At 51.5% G+C, this 16,827-nt stretch overlaps 1 protein-coding gene across 1 annotated transcript; it reads left to right on the forward strand.

Moving 5' to 3' along the window:
* The first annotated feature begins 13,542 nt into the window (after positions 1 to 13,542).
* Positions 13,543 to 16,198, forward strand: LOC120759368 (protocadherin alpha-13-like). The gene is given in 2 exon segments (XM_058422524.1): positions 13,543 to 15,663; positions 15,665 to 16,198. Coding segments are annotated over 2 exon segments (2,655 nt in total).
* The last annotated feature ends 629 nt before the right edge of the window (positions 16,199 to 16,827 follow it).

Raw genomic sequence — 16,827 nt, forward strand, 5'->3', positions numbered from 1 at the left:
ACCCCTAGTGCAGCCTGCACTTTGACTAATGATTCGTCTCCCATGAAATTCAATGACTTACAAATCTTACATTTGAATAAATGATACATTTTTGCATGTTTTAAACAATAGCAGTGATTTTTATTTCAGCATTTGGAATTCAGAGTGCTTCTCCAGCGCCAGGAAGCAAGGCAAACAAGTTCATGCTAAACGGATTGAAAAATAAAACACTTGTGCAGTCAACTATCAGAAATACATTCAGAGGATCTGCAGGCATTTCTGATGAGATATTTATTTTAATTCATTGCTAGGAATATCTGCAACAACAGGTGAAAAAAAAAAAGCATCAGAAGAAATTAAGAGAGAGTGAAGATTCCCAGAAGGTTTACTAAGACCTTCACATCCAATCCGTCCATTACAATAATGTCTTCGAGAGAAAATATCGTTAAATAGCTCCAGAAGAGTCTTATCATACATTTTCCTTGCATAGAAAATAAATCACACAAAGGAAATAGAAGCAGGAAAAGCAACCATCAATCGAGAGAATTATTATGAGCATTTGTAGGATTTCTGATAGGCCAGGATGCAGAGACTCTGAGATAGCAAGCTGCATGGGAAATAGAAAAATTGGGGTTAAACTGTACCGTGAACCCAGAGAAAAGATGAGCTGTCTGAATTTGTTCTGTTCTATTGCAGTGAGTCACCCAGTTCCTGTATCCAATTCTTCCTCTAAAAAGCACTGGAGTTCAGCATGGTGCAGACAATAACGCAGATCCCTACACAGGGACTTTTTCAGCCCAACCATATCTGAAATTCAGAGGTTAGCTTAGGCTGTAGCATCACAGGGGAGCCTCACTGGTTTGGTGAGTCCATTTCTTCAGTCCATGTCCATATTTCTTGGTATTTTAGCTAATGGGAATTTCTTTCCCATTAGCTTTCTGCTGAGGGTGAAGGCTGGGGACTCTAGGATTAATTTATCACTGCTCTTGCTCCAAAGCTCCCCAGAGTACAGATGGAACAAAGCCACACAGGGATCTAAATGTGAGGAGTTTAATCTGGGGTTGAATCCCACCTGTAGGATTCCATCTCATCCCCACTCTCCTTCTTGATCTTGCTTTAAGATCATTTAGAGACGTGCCCAGCACCTCTCTGACACTGGCACTTTACCAGAGATCAGGGGAAAAGATTTGCCATTTGCTTTGAGTATCCCCTAACAGACCAAACTTCAGGAATGTAATCCTGAAATTAGTTCCTAAAACTAATTTATTTTTTCCAGTTTATCGGAAGTGCAATGTTTTAATCCATTTGCTTACCTAAACCACCTCCTCCTCTTAAGTTCTCCCTGCAAAACAGTCTGACAGAATGTAAAACAGCCCCAGAATGTAAGGAGATCATCAAAAGGATGAATCCCTTTCCTGTGTTCCCCGAGAGTCCTCCTGGCTCGTTGTTCGTGACATGAACCATTTAACCCCCTCAGTGCCTGTCAGATGTCACACACCCTGATGGCTGTGCTCCTTTGATACCTGAACAGACTCCAGCAGGCTCCTCCTGTCACTGCAGGGTCCATCTTCTGGCCTTTCTTCTGCCCCTTTTGGGGTCCAAATTTTATATCTGCTGTAGCTCCCCAGTGCATTTCGACCAAACCTGACCCTGCTATGAGCAGAAGCCTGACCCAATCCCTTCCAGGTATCTCTACTTTGCTCCACTTTTCCTCTGTATCCATAAAGATCCACGAGGATTTGGCTGCACACTGCCACATCCCTGGTGAAATGGTGCCCCCTCCACGTTACCCACACGATGCACAGCTCCACCAGCACCCAGCTGGGACAGGAGCATCCCATCTGCTGTGCCTGTGCCTCCTGAGCCCTGCTGTGCCCAGGTTGTGGTGTCCAAAATCCAGGCTGGAACCACACAGGGACCAGCAAGACACCCCCAGTCTTGCAAGGGAGGAGCTGGAAGTTTGTTCCTGCTCCTCCTCTCTCGGAGACGGGCAGAGACAAATTATGCTTTTTTTTTTTTTTTTTTTTTTTTTTTTTTTTTTTTTTTTTTAATGCTATCCCTTTAAAATGATTTTAAAAACTGAATTTAAAACTTGGATGTGAGCTGCAGGGATGAGTCACAGCACAGAGCTTGGCAAGGCAGTGGGGACCCTCATGTCAACCCCCCCCCCAAGCCTTCCTGCCTGGTTGCTGATGGTATTAGGAAGGAAGACCACTCTGGGAGCCACTTCTGAAGAGCTTCGTTCTGTTGGCATGGAGAATTTCTTCATAAAGGGGCCTCTATATGTAAATGGGAAATGGAGATGGAGTGGGAAATAAACCCAGCAAAAAAATCATAGAAGTTTTTGCTGGGAATTCGACCAAAAAGGAGGAGAGGGAGAAGAAAGGAAATTGAAACAGCCTCCTCTCTGCACAGATTGCATTGCTGGAGAAGCTCTAAGTGTTGCAAGGCATAATAGTTGTCTGCTCAGAGGTTCCTTCCCGGGGGACTTTCCCTGGGATAGTTTCATACATTTATCCCTGACTCCCGGCATCTGCATAACACGCTCACAGAGAGAGTTATTAGTTTAATTTTCTTGTGAATTACAATGGAGGCAGAGAGAATTAGAATTTTTTTTTTTTTTTTTTTTTTATTATCATTACTTTGTGTTTTCCAGTTGAGAGACTGTAAATGAGGCTATTCATCCTGCTAACATCAGTGGGGACCCAAACCCAAGTCTTTCTGGGGTAATTGGTTTCTGATGAGCAATCACTTGTAAAACCAATAGCAAAGGAAGAATTGAAATATAAATTCTCTCTTTACATGCTGAGATTTTCATTAGGATTGTATGTCTGGTTTCTTTCTGGGATTCGGTGGAAAAGCCATGAAGTGGTAAACAAGGCAGTGGACTAAGCCTGACAAGAAGTTCATATTAGGAAAAAAACCTGAGGAAACAGCATTGTCTGTTATTGTCCAGGACAAATAAAGCAGCTGCAGAATCCCTCAAGCTGCAGCTTTCTAGTGAGCCTATTGGAACTAAAGCCCTGGACAGAGGGAGGAGACAGCAGATCTTCCTGTGGGCCAGATCTGAGTGTGATTTTGTCCAAAAGAGACCAAAAATGTTAAAAATTAGAGGCCAGGGACAGTTTTCCATGCTGCAAGTCTGACTAGGGTGGCTGATGGAAATTTGCAGCCCCTGACATCCTGCAGTTTGCAAAATATAGGAGACAGTAATGCCTGGATTCGTCGCAAGGGCTGAGCCTGTGAGTCAGGCTCCAGGTTTTGGGTTTTTTTCCTTTCCTCCGAGTTATTAGTGAGGAATCTGCTAATCTGCACTGGCTTTCGTTTCCCTGATGAACCTCAGGGTGCTTAAGGCTTGATTTATTTAATTCTTTTGGTGGCAAATTAAGCCTCAGTCTGGATGCAGCTCTCGGTGCTCTCTAGGCTGGGGCTGTGGTGCTGTCATTCATTGGCTTAACTGGATTGCTTGCTGCTTTATGGGGTTTTTCCCAGTAAAATCTTCTGGCACACATACAGCTTGTTGTTGCTTTAAAGATGAGCAGGGAGCAGCAGGCTTGGAAAAAGACAGGGAACATTTTTAAGCTCATGTACACATAAAGGCCTCTGAAACAAGAATGATGTGGGCACATCTCCACCAGAACAAACCAAGCAAAACCCTTCAAATAAATCTTTTTTTTTTTTTTTTTCAGCTTTCAAATGTTGAAAGCTGGTCCCAAGGAAACAAACAGTAAAATCACAGATTGGATTCAGTCCTGAGGAACCTGCTGTGAGCAGAGCAAGGGGACACAACATGACTCACTAAGTATTGTCCAGAGACCTCTTCTAAATGCAGCTGTTCTGGGATTCTGTGATGACAGGGCTTTTTTCCTTTCATTAACCCAAAGGAGCCAAACACACTGCTGTGACCACAGCAAGAAATGAGACAATTTGGACACTTCCATATTTGCATCACATTTGTGTACAACACATAACCCAGGGCAATACTCTGCTGAGCTATCAAGCAAACCTTTTTTGTTGTTGTTGGTTTGTTTCTCCCACTTGGAGCCAGGCTTCCCAGGAATCTCCCTAATCCTGGATGTGCCCTGTGCCAATCATATCTCCTATTAGCTACACACACGTCAGGCTCTGCCCACTGACCCAAATTTTTGGCCTCCCACCTCAAATATAAGGCAGCCTTGTCATTTTGGTACTGCTTGAGAAGAAGGAAGTGTCTCTGTGACACTGCCAGGATCATTCATCTGAGTTTAAACACTGGGAGAGGAGAGGAGAGGAGAGGAGAGGAGAGGAGAGGAGAGGAGAGGAGAGGAGAGGAGAGGAGAGGAGAGGAGAGGAGAGGAGAGGAGTTTTAGCTCAGACTGTAGTGTGATTTAAGACATGTGGAAGAAAGCCAACTGGTCACAGAAATTTTTCCAAACTGTCCAAGCCTCTGCAATCACTTATAATTCAGCTGTTTCTGACTAGAATATAGACAGAGGTTTGTACCAGATTTGTACCCTAGGGAAAACTTCAATGTCTTCGTGTCAAACTGTACAAGGACAACCTGCAGAGCCTGGCCCTGCATCTCTACCTGTGCCTGTTTAGAAATCTGTACAGGTAGAAGCAGTCTGCAGATAATGAACATTTTTTCCTGCTTGGAATAATTGCTACATGAGCTCCAGCTCCCCACTACTTTCTCTCTTCCCCCAACATCTCCACCTGCTCTTTCTCTGGTGACAACTGAAGTTCCAACTGAGTTCTCTCCTGCAAGTTTACCCAGCTGATCTTTCAGAGGATGATTCCATTTGGTCTTTATGGATGTTTCTTCCCTCTGAGTGATGAATAGTACAGCTGAGCCTTTCATTCACAAGGCAATTGTGATGGGAACAAAAGGTAAAAATGTAGGAATTGAATCCTTATTTAGTTTGGTGTATTACAAGGTTTTACTTTGCGAGACTGTTATTTTGGTTGTGCTTGTGTTTCCCTTTTCTTAAGTTTATTACTGAGGGGGTCAGGACTAGAAATAAGCAAAACAGCACCAGATCAACATCATTACAACATTCCCTTAAAATATGTGTGTGACTGAAGAAGATTTACTTACTGTGGTGGCAATTTGTCAGTGACAGAAAGTGGTGAGAGATTGAAGGACGTGGATCAATCCAGAAAATTATTTGTTGCTGTTGCAGGTTTTGCTCATTCTCTGCTTTCTTCTGGGACCTAGGAAAACTAATCGAGGATGAAAGTATTTGGAAGGCCTGTGAAAGAAAAAGGAGATGGCTGTCAGGACTGCCCAGCTGGTGTACAGCAAAAGGAAATAAAAGAACTATGGGTAGAGATTAGTCTAATTTAACCGACTCTAAGAATTTCTGCCATCGGATAATATTTGTAGTTTTATTATAGAAACAAGGAAGAAGGAGGACAAAGCATTAGAAACTGGATTCAAAAGCTACTCTCTGACCATGAAATCTGTGCCAGTGTTGGGATTTCCCTGCATTTCCTTTCTGGTGGACACTTCAGGGAACCTGGGGTATCAGGGGAACCTCTGAATAAGAAATGAAATTGCAATGGGTTCTGGGTGCAAGATATTAGAGGGATTCTGCCTGAAACTGCAGAGGGCTCAGTCTCTGGCTGCCCACAACCCCGCTTTGCATCATCTTCTCTGGCCATCCTAACAGAACCCCCCAGCTTTTATACCCCGATTTCCCTTCCCATCATTTCATGCTGCTCTTCCCTCTCGCTGCAGAGGGAAGGAGGAAGGAACTATTTTCTTGCAACCACATAATTCTCTGACTTTATTTACAGAGGCTGAAATGAAGAAAACTCCCCCTTGCACTAAATCTGTTTGACTTGGTGAAGGCAAGGAAGTGGAATTATATTGCAAATGTCAACGGCTATGAAAAATGTAACAGACTTTAATATTCTTCTGCTGTTATTGCTGAGAGTGTCTCTCACCTGCATTCATGGAAAGTGAAGTGCCTTTTACCACTGAGCAGAAATGATTGCCTATTTTTATTTTAAAGCTACACTGTGGCATCGTCCTAATAAGAAATGCATTTTTCCCTCCAAACTCTCTCTTTAGCAATTAACCTTCACCTTCAAGACTCAGTTTTAGCCTTGAGCCTTTAGGGTTAATCCCTGCCTCAGGCTCCAATAAACTCCAGCCCCAAATATCCTGTTACCTATGTCTTAAAAGTGGTTCCTGCATTCTTAATTACAAACACAGCCCCTACCTTCCACGATACCTGATGGTAGCTGGTGCTGAGCCAGGCACTTGGATGCTGCTTTGAAGATGTAAAACATTAACTGTGCCTCTCTTCATAGCCCACTTCCCCTTGGGGTTGTGTTTCAAGGTAAGTGGTTTGCATAAGATCCCTCAGAGACCTGCATTTAGTTTATTCAGTAGGATAAACAACCTGCTGCTTTTGTGCTTCTCCCTACAGAGCAAAGAAAAGCCCATTTTTATACATTAAAATTGAACATAGCATTGCTGAAAGGTCTGTGATGGCTTTTTCCGGAGCTCAGAGCATTTTATCTTCTTCCAGGAGGGGTCTCACAGGGCATAAGCCCTGTGCATCTTCTCATACACCCCCCTCCTTAAAATACAAATACTCCTCTCTTAAGAAGCTTTTTTCGTGAGGGAGAAGGGGTTACCGGCCCTCAGCTCCGCCTGTCTCGCTGACCGAACTGCCCAAGGCTGGGGGAGTTCGTGTCGAGGGGTTTTTTTTTCACGATGATGTTTTAATTCCACCTGGATACAGCAATCCCCACAGCCCCGGGAGGGGGAAACCTGGCTCTTCGCGGCCCAATTAGCACAACCCTTGGAATTAAAGGGCGCAAGTCCCTGCTGTTTTACTGGGAATCACGACACGTCCCTCCCTGCCAGACACTGGCGAGCAGCAGCACCGGGGTCCCGTCCGTGCGGTGCCGGGGGAAGCGGGGCAGCCCCGGCAGCACAGGGCGGCGATTCACCCGGGCACGGGGCTGCGGGGACCGAACCACGGCTGGCGCCAGGCCACGTTTAGTTATCAGACACTCACACCCTGAATTAGGACGGGGACACGCACACGAGGATTTCACCCTCGCCCTCCTCGTGGGGTCGGTGCTGGTGAGGCACAAAGAGGAAGGGTGGGAGATAAACGAACAGCTCCCCCCCTCCGCCACCGCCCCGCCGGGATTTGAGCAATCAGGAAATATAATCTGAGCTGGAAAGTGCCCGAGCATCTGTTGGGTTATTAATAAATTGTATGCAATCTGTCCGGGCTGAAGCTCGGGACGGAGGGGAACCATCTGCTCCCGAGCGGCAGCTCTAATGGTGTCTGGGGAATGAATTTAGCAGATGAAAGGCGGCGGGATCGGCCAGCACGGCTTTTCCAGGGAGGGACAAGGCGGAGGTTCCCTCACCCCCGGGACACGGCCCCGCATGGATCCGCAAAGAACGGGGATTCGGCCCAGCGTGGGCATCATCTCTGCAGGCCTCCCAAGCTCGGCCAGCTCCCTGGGAAGTCAGGCTCTCTTTGGAGATCCTTTCCAAAGGGTTCTGCTCCAGAGAAACCCCGCTCCCAGGGCTGCCTTGTGTCCCCATCCCTGGGCGGGGACCCCGACCTCGCCTCTGGCTCAGTGCTCATTGCTGCCCATAAATATTGTTCTCCACGTTTTATCCTCCACGTGTAAGGGTGTCTCGTGTGTTTTCTCGGAGGATTTTCAGCCCAGCTCCTCCCGCGCTGAGCGGTGAAGGAGCGGGCAGAGCAGATCCCCTTCAGCCCGCGGCCAGGGCTCGGTGCCGGCTGTCTCCCGAGAAAACGGGGGCTCCCTGGGTTACTGCGGATGTGTGGGTGTCACTTATGTTAACTGAGCAAGGCTGGGAGCGCGGAGCGCTTATCGCGGAATAAGCACCCAAACCGTTTCTTGCTGAAGGACATCTCTGCGTGCCCGCGGTCCGTGTGGGCAGACATGCCTTCCCTCAGAGGGAGAATCCAGCGGGCAGGCACCACATCCCGAAAACTCTTCACACGTGAGAAAATCCCGGCTTCCACAGACCCCTCACAGAGGATTTCCAGCCCGAATAAAGGGCGCTTGAGGACGACACCTCGAGCGATGGGAGAGAGAGGCAGCGAGCAAGGGAAACGCCGCTGCCAGCGGGGGACGAGCGAGAGCCGGACCCGCCCGGGGTGACGGCTGCATCTCTCCCCAGCGACGCCGAGCCCGCAGCCGCCGCCGCCGCCGCGCTCGGAGCTGAGGCCGCCGGGAGCTTCCGGCGGGGCGGGACCGAGAAGGGAGGCGGAGGGAAGCGAGCTCCGCCCGCGCCCCGGAGCGCCCCGGCCCCGAGAGGCTCCGGGCGCTCCCGGGAGGGACGCACTGACCGGGGAGTGGCTTGGCGCTGGCTGTTACTGTTTTGTTATTGTTCGATTGTGTTTTCTTTTGGTTTATATATTTTATTAACGCGCTTTCCGATTGGTGCCGCTCTTTCTTCTCTTCCTGCGGATTGAGGCGTGGAAAGCCGGCCGAGCCGGGAAGCTGGGCCGCTGCGGGGACAATGAAGGAGCTGACACGGCGCTGGGTCCGCCGGGAGAGCGGGACAGCTCAGGGCCGGCCGCGGCTCCGGTCACCGGCATCGCCAGCAGCTTCCCGAAGGAAGTCGGGACTTCAGCTGTGCCAGCGTCACGAAGACAGAGGGAGAAGGGGACGGGTTTGTCGTCCCCCGCTCTCTGAGCTTGGCCCCTTCTATTCGGTGACGGCTGGAGGTGTGGAGCAGAAGCGAAGACTAAACGCCGCGGCGTGGGTGCTCCAGCCGCTGAGCCACGGCGGCATCTCCTTCCTCGGCCCCCGCTCCATTGTCCGGGGAGGAACGCCTCGCTGGAAGAGCGATAGGACCCTGTGAGCAGTCCTTGTCTCGGTGCTTAGGGTACTCTTGGATGGTAGAAGAGCTTTCGGCCTCGGGAGGCTTTGAAACCAGACCCGGCTTTTCTGTGCCGTGCTCTAGCCGCTAAACTGCGCTTAAGAGGGGAGAAGGACACAAAGGCAAACCCGACTATGAGAGCTCGGGACTGGTCTGGCCTTCTGGAGGGAACGGGCTTTTCTCTTCGGATCCTCGTCGATGGAGACAGTCACCCTGAGGCGGCTGATGTGGAGCTGCTGTGAGGTACTTCCCATCTTGAGATGCTGGAGCTGGAAGTGTCCAGGATGACGCGAGCGATTCTGTCAGAGCTGCTGGTTTTCCTTCTCTTGCCAGTTCTCCATTTCTTGTCTCCAAGTGTACCTGGAGTGATGATCTAATTTCAGCGCTGCTCTAAACAGAGCATTCCAAACACCCCTCGAACAGTCAGTGTGTCTCTCCGCCCTCTAAAGAACAATAGGACACGAACCTTTTGGCTGGTGTTTGCCACTGGGCTGTCCTTGCGTTCCTAAGAGTCCAGCGGTCAGTCTGTGAGCTCTGATGGATGCTCTGAACTTGGGATGTCGAAACGCGTGGTTATTATTTTTCAGGACTTTAACCAGGCTTTTGTGCGTTCCTGCCTAATGAAGGAGGCTCAAATTAACGCTCAGGCACTTGATGGGCTTTCAGGATGTTAAGACGAGTAGTTCACACTATTTTTTTTTCTTCAGATCCTCGCTGTGCATCACCACTGCTCACGTCTCGCTGCTTAGTGAGAAGCACTGGGAACACTTTGAGGCTGACCGAAGCTGAAATAGCTGAACCGAGCCTTCCACCAACTCGTGTGCTTTTTGCAGGGTCATTTCAGCTTTTTCTTATGACCTTCGGGTCATAAGAACCTCTGAGGGCTCCCCTCATAGGTGCAGGTGGTATAAAAGGCACTTAGTTGTGCATCTGTGGTAGCAATGCAACGCTACAATGCCTAAGAATTCGCCAGTGTCAGCCACTACCCCACTGCTACTCAGGTAGTAGCTGAATTTCGTCAGCGTGAGAATCCCACATGGACTGGAACCGAATAAGCAAGAAAAAACTCTTCCTGTAGGTGAATCTTGGAGTCTTTGACTCTGCGTTTAGATACATTTTTATTTCTAGCTAAGCTGAGATATCCAGCATTGTGGGACCATTTAGTGAAGCTGCTACTTGGTGGATATGAAAATGATATAAACAGGTGTTCAGACCAAAATAAAAAGGACACCGTGTCCTATGCCCTCGACGTCAGTTCTTGACACCTCCTTAACAGCTTTTTACTGATTTAAAACATCCTACTACGTTTTACATACAGCAATCCTAACTTAGCACGGCTCTTAAGATACTTGTAGATCGAATTTGCTGACATCGGCATTACATTTTCACCTCCATGAGCACGGCATGAAATATTTCTCCAGAGAAGACCTACTTATTCCAGGTAAGTGAATTAATTCAGTAAACAGGTAAGTAGGGGGGAAAAATACCCAATCAACCGGAACAAACTCACCACAAAAAATTAAAACAAACCAACCGAACAAACAAACAAACAAAAATCCAAAGCAAACGAACACAACAACAACAAAAAACAAACCCCAAAACACAACCAAAAAAGACCCTAAACAAACAAGCAAAAAACCCAAGCCAAAATCTGTCGTGCTTAAACACCTCTCGTCCTGGGCTCACAAGGAGCAGACATGATTGATTTGTTGATAGAAGATCATCCCCAGCATCTCCTCCTATCCACGAGTCAAGACTGTGGCCTCTACCCAAACCGTTATTTCGTTTTGCTACAGAAATGAAAACAAACTGCCAGGATACACCAGGTAACTCAAGAGTTCGTGGACATGTCTCCAGATCAACCTGAGAAAAATTGTGCTGTGCGGGATTTTCTCGCCATTCCTCTGTTATTAAAAAGATCAATTCTGTTGCCTGCAGTTGCCTGCACCGGGAAAGAGCAAACAAATGCTGTTCTGCTTGATAGGATGGATTTGTCTGTGTCTGTTTACCTGTGGTTTATGGTAAAGAGAGTGTGAATCTGCAAACCTAATCCAAGGAGGTGAAGTACAAAACCCGTGTGGATGTTAGGAATGAGCAAAGGATGTGCTAAAGGGTTTAATAAACCCCGCGTCCTCGGCGGCAGCAGCAGTGCCTGCAGAGGCTCCTTTTGCTGTTTACCGTGGGCTGCTCCACTCAAGAGAAGCGCTGAAGACCGCTCATCTTCAAAGCCTAGTTCCACCAGGATTTGGGATATGAAACACAAACTGTCTGAATGTCTTCCTCGGGGAGAAAGCCCCGTTGCTGGTTGTGATACGAAAATGCAGGTAAGTTACAAAGACGCAATAGGAAGAATCAGTCTTTGCATTGATGGCATCGGCCAGACAAAAATGGCATCAGGGATGGATCTGGAATCAAGACATCCTTTATACCCACAGAAAGCCTGACTGCCTCCAGCAGCAGGTTTCCATATGAACCGGCGGCACTGCGGAGATCAGTAAAGCAGGAACACAAACAGGTCAGTAGCACAATCCTATTTATCGATGTTTTGAACGGTGGTTTGTGTACAGAAGCTACAGATGTAACAGCAGAAGCTATTCTTGTCCTTGGTGCCGCTGAGGGAGGTGCTGTGGCCGCTGCCTGCGGGGCCCGGGGCAGGTGGTGAATGTGAACGAGGGCAGGCGAGAGCTGTGAGGGCATGTGGAGGATTTTGCCCTGAAGCTTAAAATAGTGGTAGAAAATCTTCCTACAGCCACGAAGTCGGCTTTGCCGGGATGGAGAAAGGGAGTGGTCTCTGTATTTCTCTCTCTCTCTTTTCTTTTTTCTTTTTTTTTTTTTTTTCCCTCCCATTAATGAGGAATGTTGTTGTGGTGGGGCAGTGTCTGCGTGCTGTGGCAGTGATGATCCTTCCCTCTTAGCAGCACGGAGTAAGGACTGGGGATTTGTCATAGGGAGGCTGAATTTGAGCAGGGAAGAGTGTTCCCCTAGGAAGGGAGATGCTGTGTAGCACGTGGGCTGTGACTTCGGTGACAAACTGCAGAATGTCTGCCCAGCTGGAGATCTCTGACCCTGCGTAGAGAGGTTCTTGCTCTATCCTGGCAGAGCTTGTCTGCCGGAAAGGAGAAGTGAGAGCTTGCCATTCATCGTGCAGGTGGAAAAGGAGGCGCAAGAACAGCTCTTCATCGAGCTGTATGAATAGCGTACAGGAGCTGTGGTGGACCCGTGCATTTTCAGCACTCTTGGAGGATTGGTGTTCTGGGCTGTGATGGGTTTGGATCTCCGAAGGAAAGATTCAAACAATCCTCTGGGCTGTTTGGTGTAATTGAAGCCTTTTGCACAGATGTCGAAATATCTGGGGCTTGGGCTGCTCTATCAGAGTGAGGTGGATTCTCTTCATTGAGATAGCGGTTTCGGGAATGTGTCCGTCTTCCAAATGGGGAGGGAAGGGATGGAGAAGGGACAGTCTGTCTGCCTCGCATAAATTACAGAAAAGCAGGGAGTTTGTTCCTCATCCGGAGAGATGAAGGTCGGCAGGAAAGAGGAAGGGGAGGTCTTGCCAAAAGATATGTCTGCACTCCATGTCGAGAGTGATGTAATCATATGAAAAATTAGTTGGCTAAAGGGACAAAGGAGAGGCAAAAAGAGAAGAAAAGAAGGAATCGGGGGAACAGAAGACTATGAGAAAGAAGAGAAAGAAGGAAGAAACAATGCAGAAGTAAAAAAGATGTGAAGAAGGATGAAGAAAGAAATGGAAAGAAAGAACGGAAGAAACCATGAATTATTTTAGTGACGTGTCATTGACTGTATCACTGCACACGGAAAGAAAAGAAGGTGAGAAAGAAAGAAAGAAAGGAGGCAAAACAGATTACAAAGAAAAGAAAACAGGATGAAACCAGAAACTGCACTACAAGAGTGCACCAAATATATAGCAGAAGAATACAGGAATAAAGGAGAAAGCCAAAAAGGAATATATATCCGTAAATTAGCAAAGGAGAAAGGACGGAGGGAGGCAGACGAGATGACCACCGAAATCACCTCTAAATGTCGAAAGGAGTTGGCCCCTAAAAAGGTCCACCTTGCTGAGAGCACCGCATTCGGCGCTGATGTCTGTAATTAGTGCTGATCGCTCCTGTTTGATGATCTCCACCGTGGCGCCGGAGGCAACGAACGATCTACCAGCAGGACTAAGGAACAGAGAAGGATCTAAGGAAAAGGGAAAAGGGAATAAAGAAAAGGGCATGACAGGGCACGGCCGAAAACGAGAACAAAGAGAAAAAAGAACGAAGAGAGGGAAGGAAAGTGGGAAGGAAAACAAAAAGAAAAAAATCAGGAGAGAAAACTGAGAAACAAGAAAAGGCTAAATAAAGAAGAGAAAGCAAGAAAGAAGAAGGAAAGACAAAAAAGTCAGAGAAAGAGGGAAAGAAATTAGACCACGGTAGGAAGAAACGGCACAGGAGATGGCAATGAGGGGAGGTGGCTCGGGCGCTGTGTGGGAGCGTGCGAGGCGGCGGAGCAGCGCACGGTGTCGCTGCAGGCTCGGGAACGGCGTGTGGGCGGCTCCGCCCCGGTGCGGCGGAGAGCCCGGCTGTGAGCGCGGGGGGGCGGCGCGGGCCGGGCAGCGGAGCCGGTGCGTCCGGGCGGCGGCGGGGAGCCGTGCGGGGCCCGGGCCGGGGCCGGCAGGCGGAGCGGCGGCGATGGGCGAGCGGCGTTGCGCGGCCGTGCGGGTGCTGGTGCTGCAGGCGGCCTGGGCGCTGGCGGGCGGGCAGGTGCGGTACTCGGTGCCGGAGGAAGCCGAGGCCGGCACGGTGGTGGGCCGTCTGGCGCAGGACCTGGGCCTGGAGGCGGGCGAGGCGGAGGCGCGGCGGCTGCGGCTGGTGGCGCAGGGCCGGCGGGCGAGCGTGGAGCTGAGCGGGGCGAGCGGCGCGCTGCTGCTGAGCTCGCGGCTCGACCGGGAGCAGCTGTGCGCCAAGAGCGCGCCGTGCGCGCTGCGCCTGGAGGTGCTGCTGGAGCGGCCGCTGCGCGTCTTCCATGTGGAGCTGGAGGTCACCGACATCAACGACAATGCCCCCGTCTTCCCCGCCCAACGGAAAAACCTCAGTTTATCGGAGAACTCCCCTCCGGGCTCTCGATTCCCTCTGGAGGGGGCCTCGGATGCGGATATCGGAGCGAACGCGCAGCTCTCCTACACACTCAGCCCCAGCGAGCATTTTAGAATAGCAGAAGAAAACGGTAACTCTCGCAGTAAATCCCTGTTTCTGGTACTCACAAAGCCGCTGGACCGCGAGACGATTCCCGTGCACCGGTTGGTGCTGACGGCGAGTGACGGGGGCCGCCCGTCTCTGACAGGGACAATGGAGCTGCTGATCTCGGTGCTGGATGTGAACGACAACGCGCCCCAGTTCAACCAGTCCGTGTATAACGTCGTTTTGCCAGAGGACGCATTAGAGGGGACGCTCGTGGTGCGACTGAATGCCACAGATCTGGACTTAGGAATATATGGAGAAGTGGTATACGAAATTGATACCGTTGTTCCACCCTCTGCCTTGGATGTTTTCAGCATTGATGTGAACACTGGGGAGATCAGACTGAAAGGTACCCTGGACTTTGAGGCAATTACTTTGTACGACCTACACGTTAAGGCTAAAGATAAGGGTATGCCTCCGCTGTCGGGTCACTGCAAGGTGGTGCTGGAGGTGCTGGACGTGAACGACAACGCGCCGGAGGTGTGGGTGACGTCGCTGTCGGTGCCGGTGGCGGAGGACGCGTCGGTGGGGACGGTGGTGGCCGTGCTGAGCGTGTCGGACCGGGACTCGGGGGCGAACGGTCGCGTGCGGTGCTGGGTGTGGCCGGCGTCGCCGTTCGGTCTGGAGGCGACGTTCGCGGGCTCGTACTCGCTGGTGCTGCGCGAGGCGCTGGACCGGGAGCGGGTGTCGGAGTACGAGCTGGAGGTGCGTGCGGAGGACGGCGGGGCGCCGGCGCTGCGCGCCAGCCGCGGGCTGCGGGTGCCGGTGTCGGACGTGAACGACAACGCGCCGGCGTTCGCGCAGGCCGTGTACACGGTGCTGGCGCGGGAGAACAACGCGGCGGGCGCGGAGCTGGCGCGGCTGTGGGCGCGGGACCCGGACGAGGCGGGCAACGGGCGCGTCAGCTACTCGGTGTGGGAGGGCGGCGTGGCCGGCGGCGGGGCCGCGCTGCCGCCGTCGTCGTCGTCGTCGTGGTCGGGGCCCGGCTGGCGCCCGGCGTCGAGCTACGTGTCGCTGGACGCGGAGAGCGGGCTGCTGTGGGCGCTGCAGCCCTTGGACTACGAGGAGCTGCAGGTGCTGCAGTTCGAGGTGCGCGCGGTGGACGCGGGCGAGCCGCCGCTGTGCGGCAACGCCACGGTGCAGCTCTTCGTGCTGGACGAGAACGACAACGCGCCGGCGCTGCTGCCGCCTGCGGGCTCGGCGCCGGAGGCGGGCCCCGTGCCGGCCGAGGCGGCGGCGGCGGCGGGCTCGGGCACGCTGTGGGCGTGGGCGGCGTGGGGGGCGCCGGCGGGGCAGGTGGTGGCCAAGATCCGCGCCGTGGACGCCGACTCGGGCTACAACGCGTGGCTGCGCTACGAGCTGTGGGAGCCGAGGGCCAAGGGCCCCTTCCGCGTCGGCCTCTACAGCGGCGAGGTGAGCACGGCGAGGGCGCTGGACGAGGCGGACGGCCCTCGCCACACGCTGCTCATCGTCGTGCGCGACCACGGCCAGCCGGCGCGCTCGGCCACGGCCACGCTCAGCGTGTCGCTGCTCGAGGCGGCCGAGGCGGCGCTGGCCGCGGCCGCGGGCATCCTCCTCGTCGGCGGCTTCGGCCTCGTCGTCGTCGCGGGCGGCGGTGGGCGCGGAGCTGGCGCCCGGTGCGGCCAGCGCGGCCACCAACGTGTGGCTGGTGGTGGCCATCTGCGCCGTGTCCAGCCTCTTCCTGCTGGCCCTGGTGCTCTACGCGGCGTCGCGCTGGGCGCCGCGGGCGGCCGTGCTCTCGGCGCCCGGGCCCACCACGCTGGTGTGCGCCAGCGAAGTGGGCAGCTGGTCCTACTCGCAGCGCCACAGCCGCAGCCTGTGCGTGGCGGACGGCGCGGCCAAGAGCGACCTCATGGTTTTCAGCCCCAACTTCCCTCCGCCGCCGCCCGGCCCCGCCGCCAAGGACACGCAGCCGGAGCCCTCCGCTCTCCTCCACACGGTCAGTGCCGCTGCCTTTCTCTCCTGTATTCCTTCACTGGTGCATGTTCACCTCTGCCTAGTCTCTCCCTCTCACTTTGCACCTGCTGTTTTGGGCCGGGCTCTACCCCACCGGCCAGGGGCCAAGCGATGCTTGGCGTGTGCTTAAAGATGTGAATTCTACCTCTGTATCAGCCGATTCTTTCTCGTGTACTGCTGTGATGAGGGTGATGGAGTGGAAATATATGCCTTAGCACGCTCCCCAGCAGTTATTGTCCGTAGATGTGGTTTTCTCTTCTGGCTGTGAGTTCTCTCATAGAATGAAATCATTGTCCATTGCCATAAGAGGTGTCCCGAGGTGTCAGCTTTGCAGAATATGCACATGTTCTTGTGGCATTTTCACTGGACCCTCTTTCCTGAGTGTAAACACGTGCAGGCTGTGGAGTTCACAACTCCCAGGCATTGGTGCACAGTCCTGTGTTTAGGTTTTGTTTCCTAACGAAAATTTACTTTCTTCTCTTTGATTCTGCTCTCTAACAATATTTTGCATGGTGAAAATTGGCACTTCATCCTTTTGTGAGTCAATTGAAGGACAAACTATCAAATTTGGTTCTAACGCCAGAGGCATTATGAAACGTGAAGATATGGTGAGCTTTTCCTATGATCGATTCCCAAGGATCTTTTTACTCTGCTTAGAATTATAATCTTCTGGGTGAGGAGTTTTCTCTAATGGTATGTGTTAGAAAGTGGGATTTTCTTTTCCGTGCTGCCTTGTTCCCCGGGTTGTGAATGCACTTT

Source organism: Hirundo rustica, chromosome 14 (genome assembly GCF_015227805.2).
Source record: "Hirundo rustica isolate bHirRus1 chromosome 14, bHirRus1.pri.v3, whole genome shotgun sequence".
Classification (NCBI taxonomy): domain Eukaryota; kingdom Metazoa; phylum Chordata; class Aves; order Passeriformes; family Hirundinidae; genus Hirundo; species Hirundo rustica.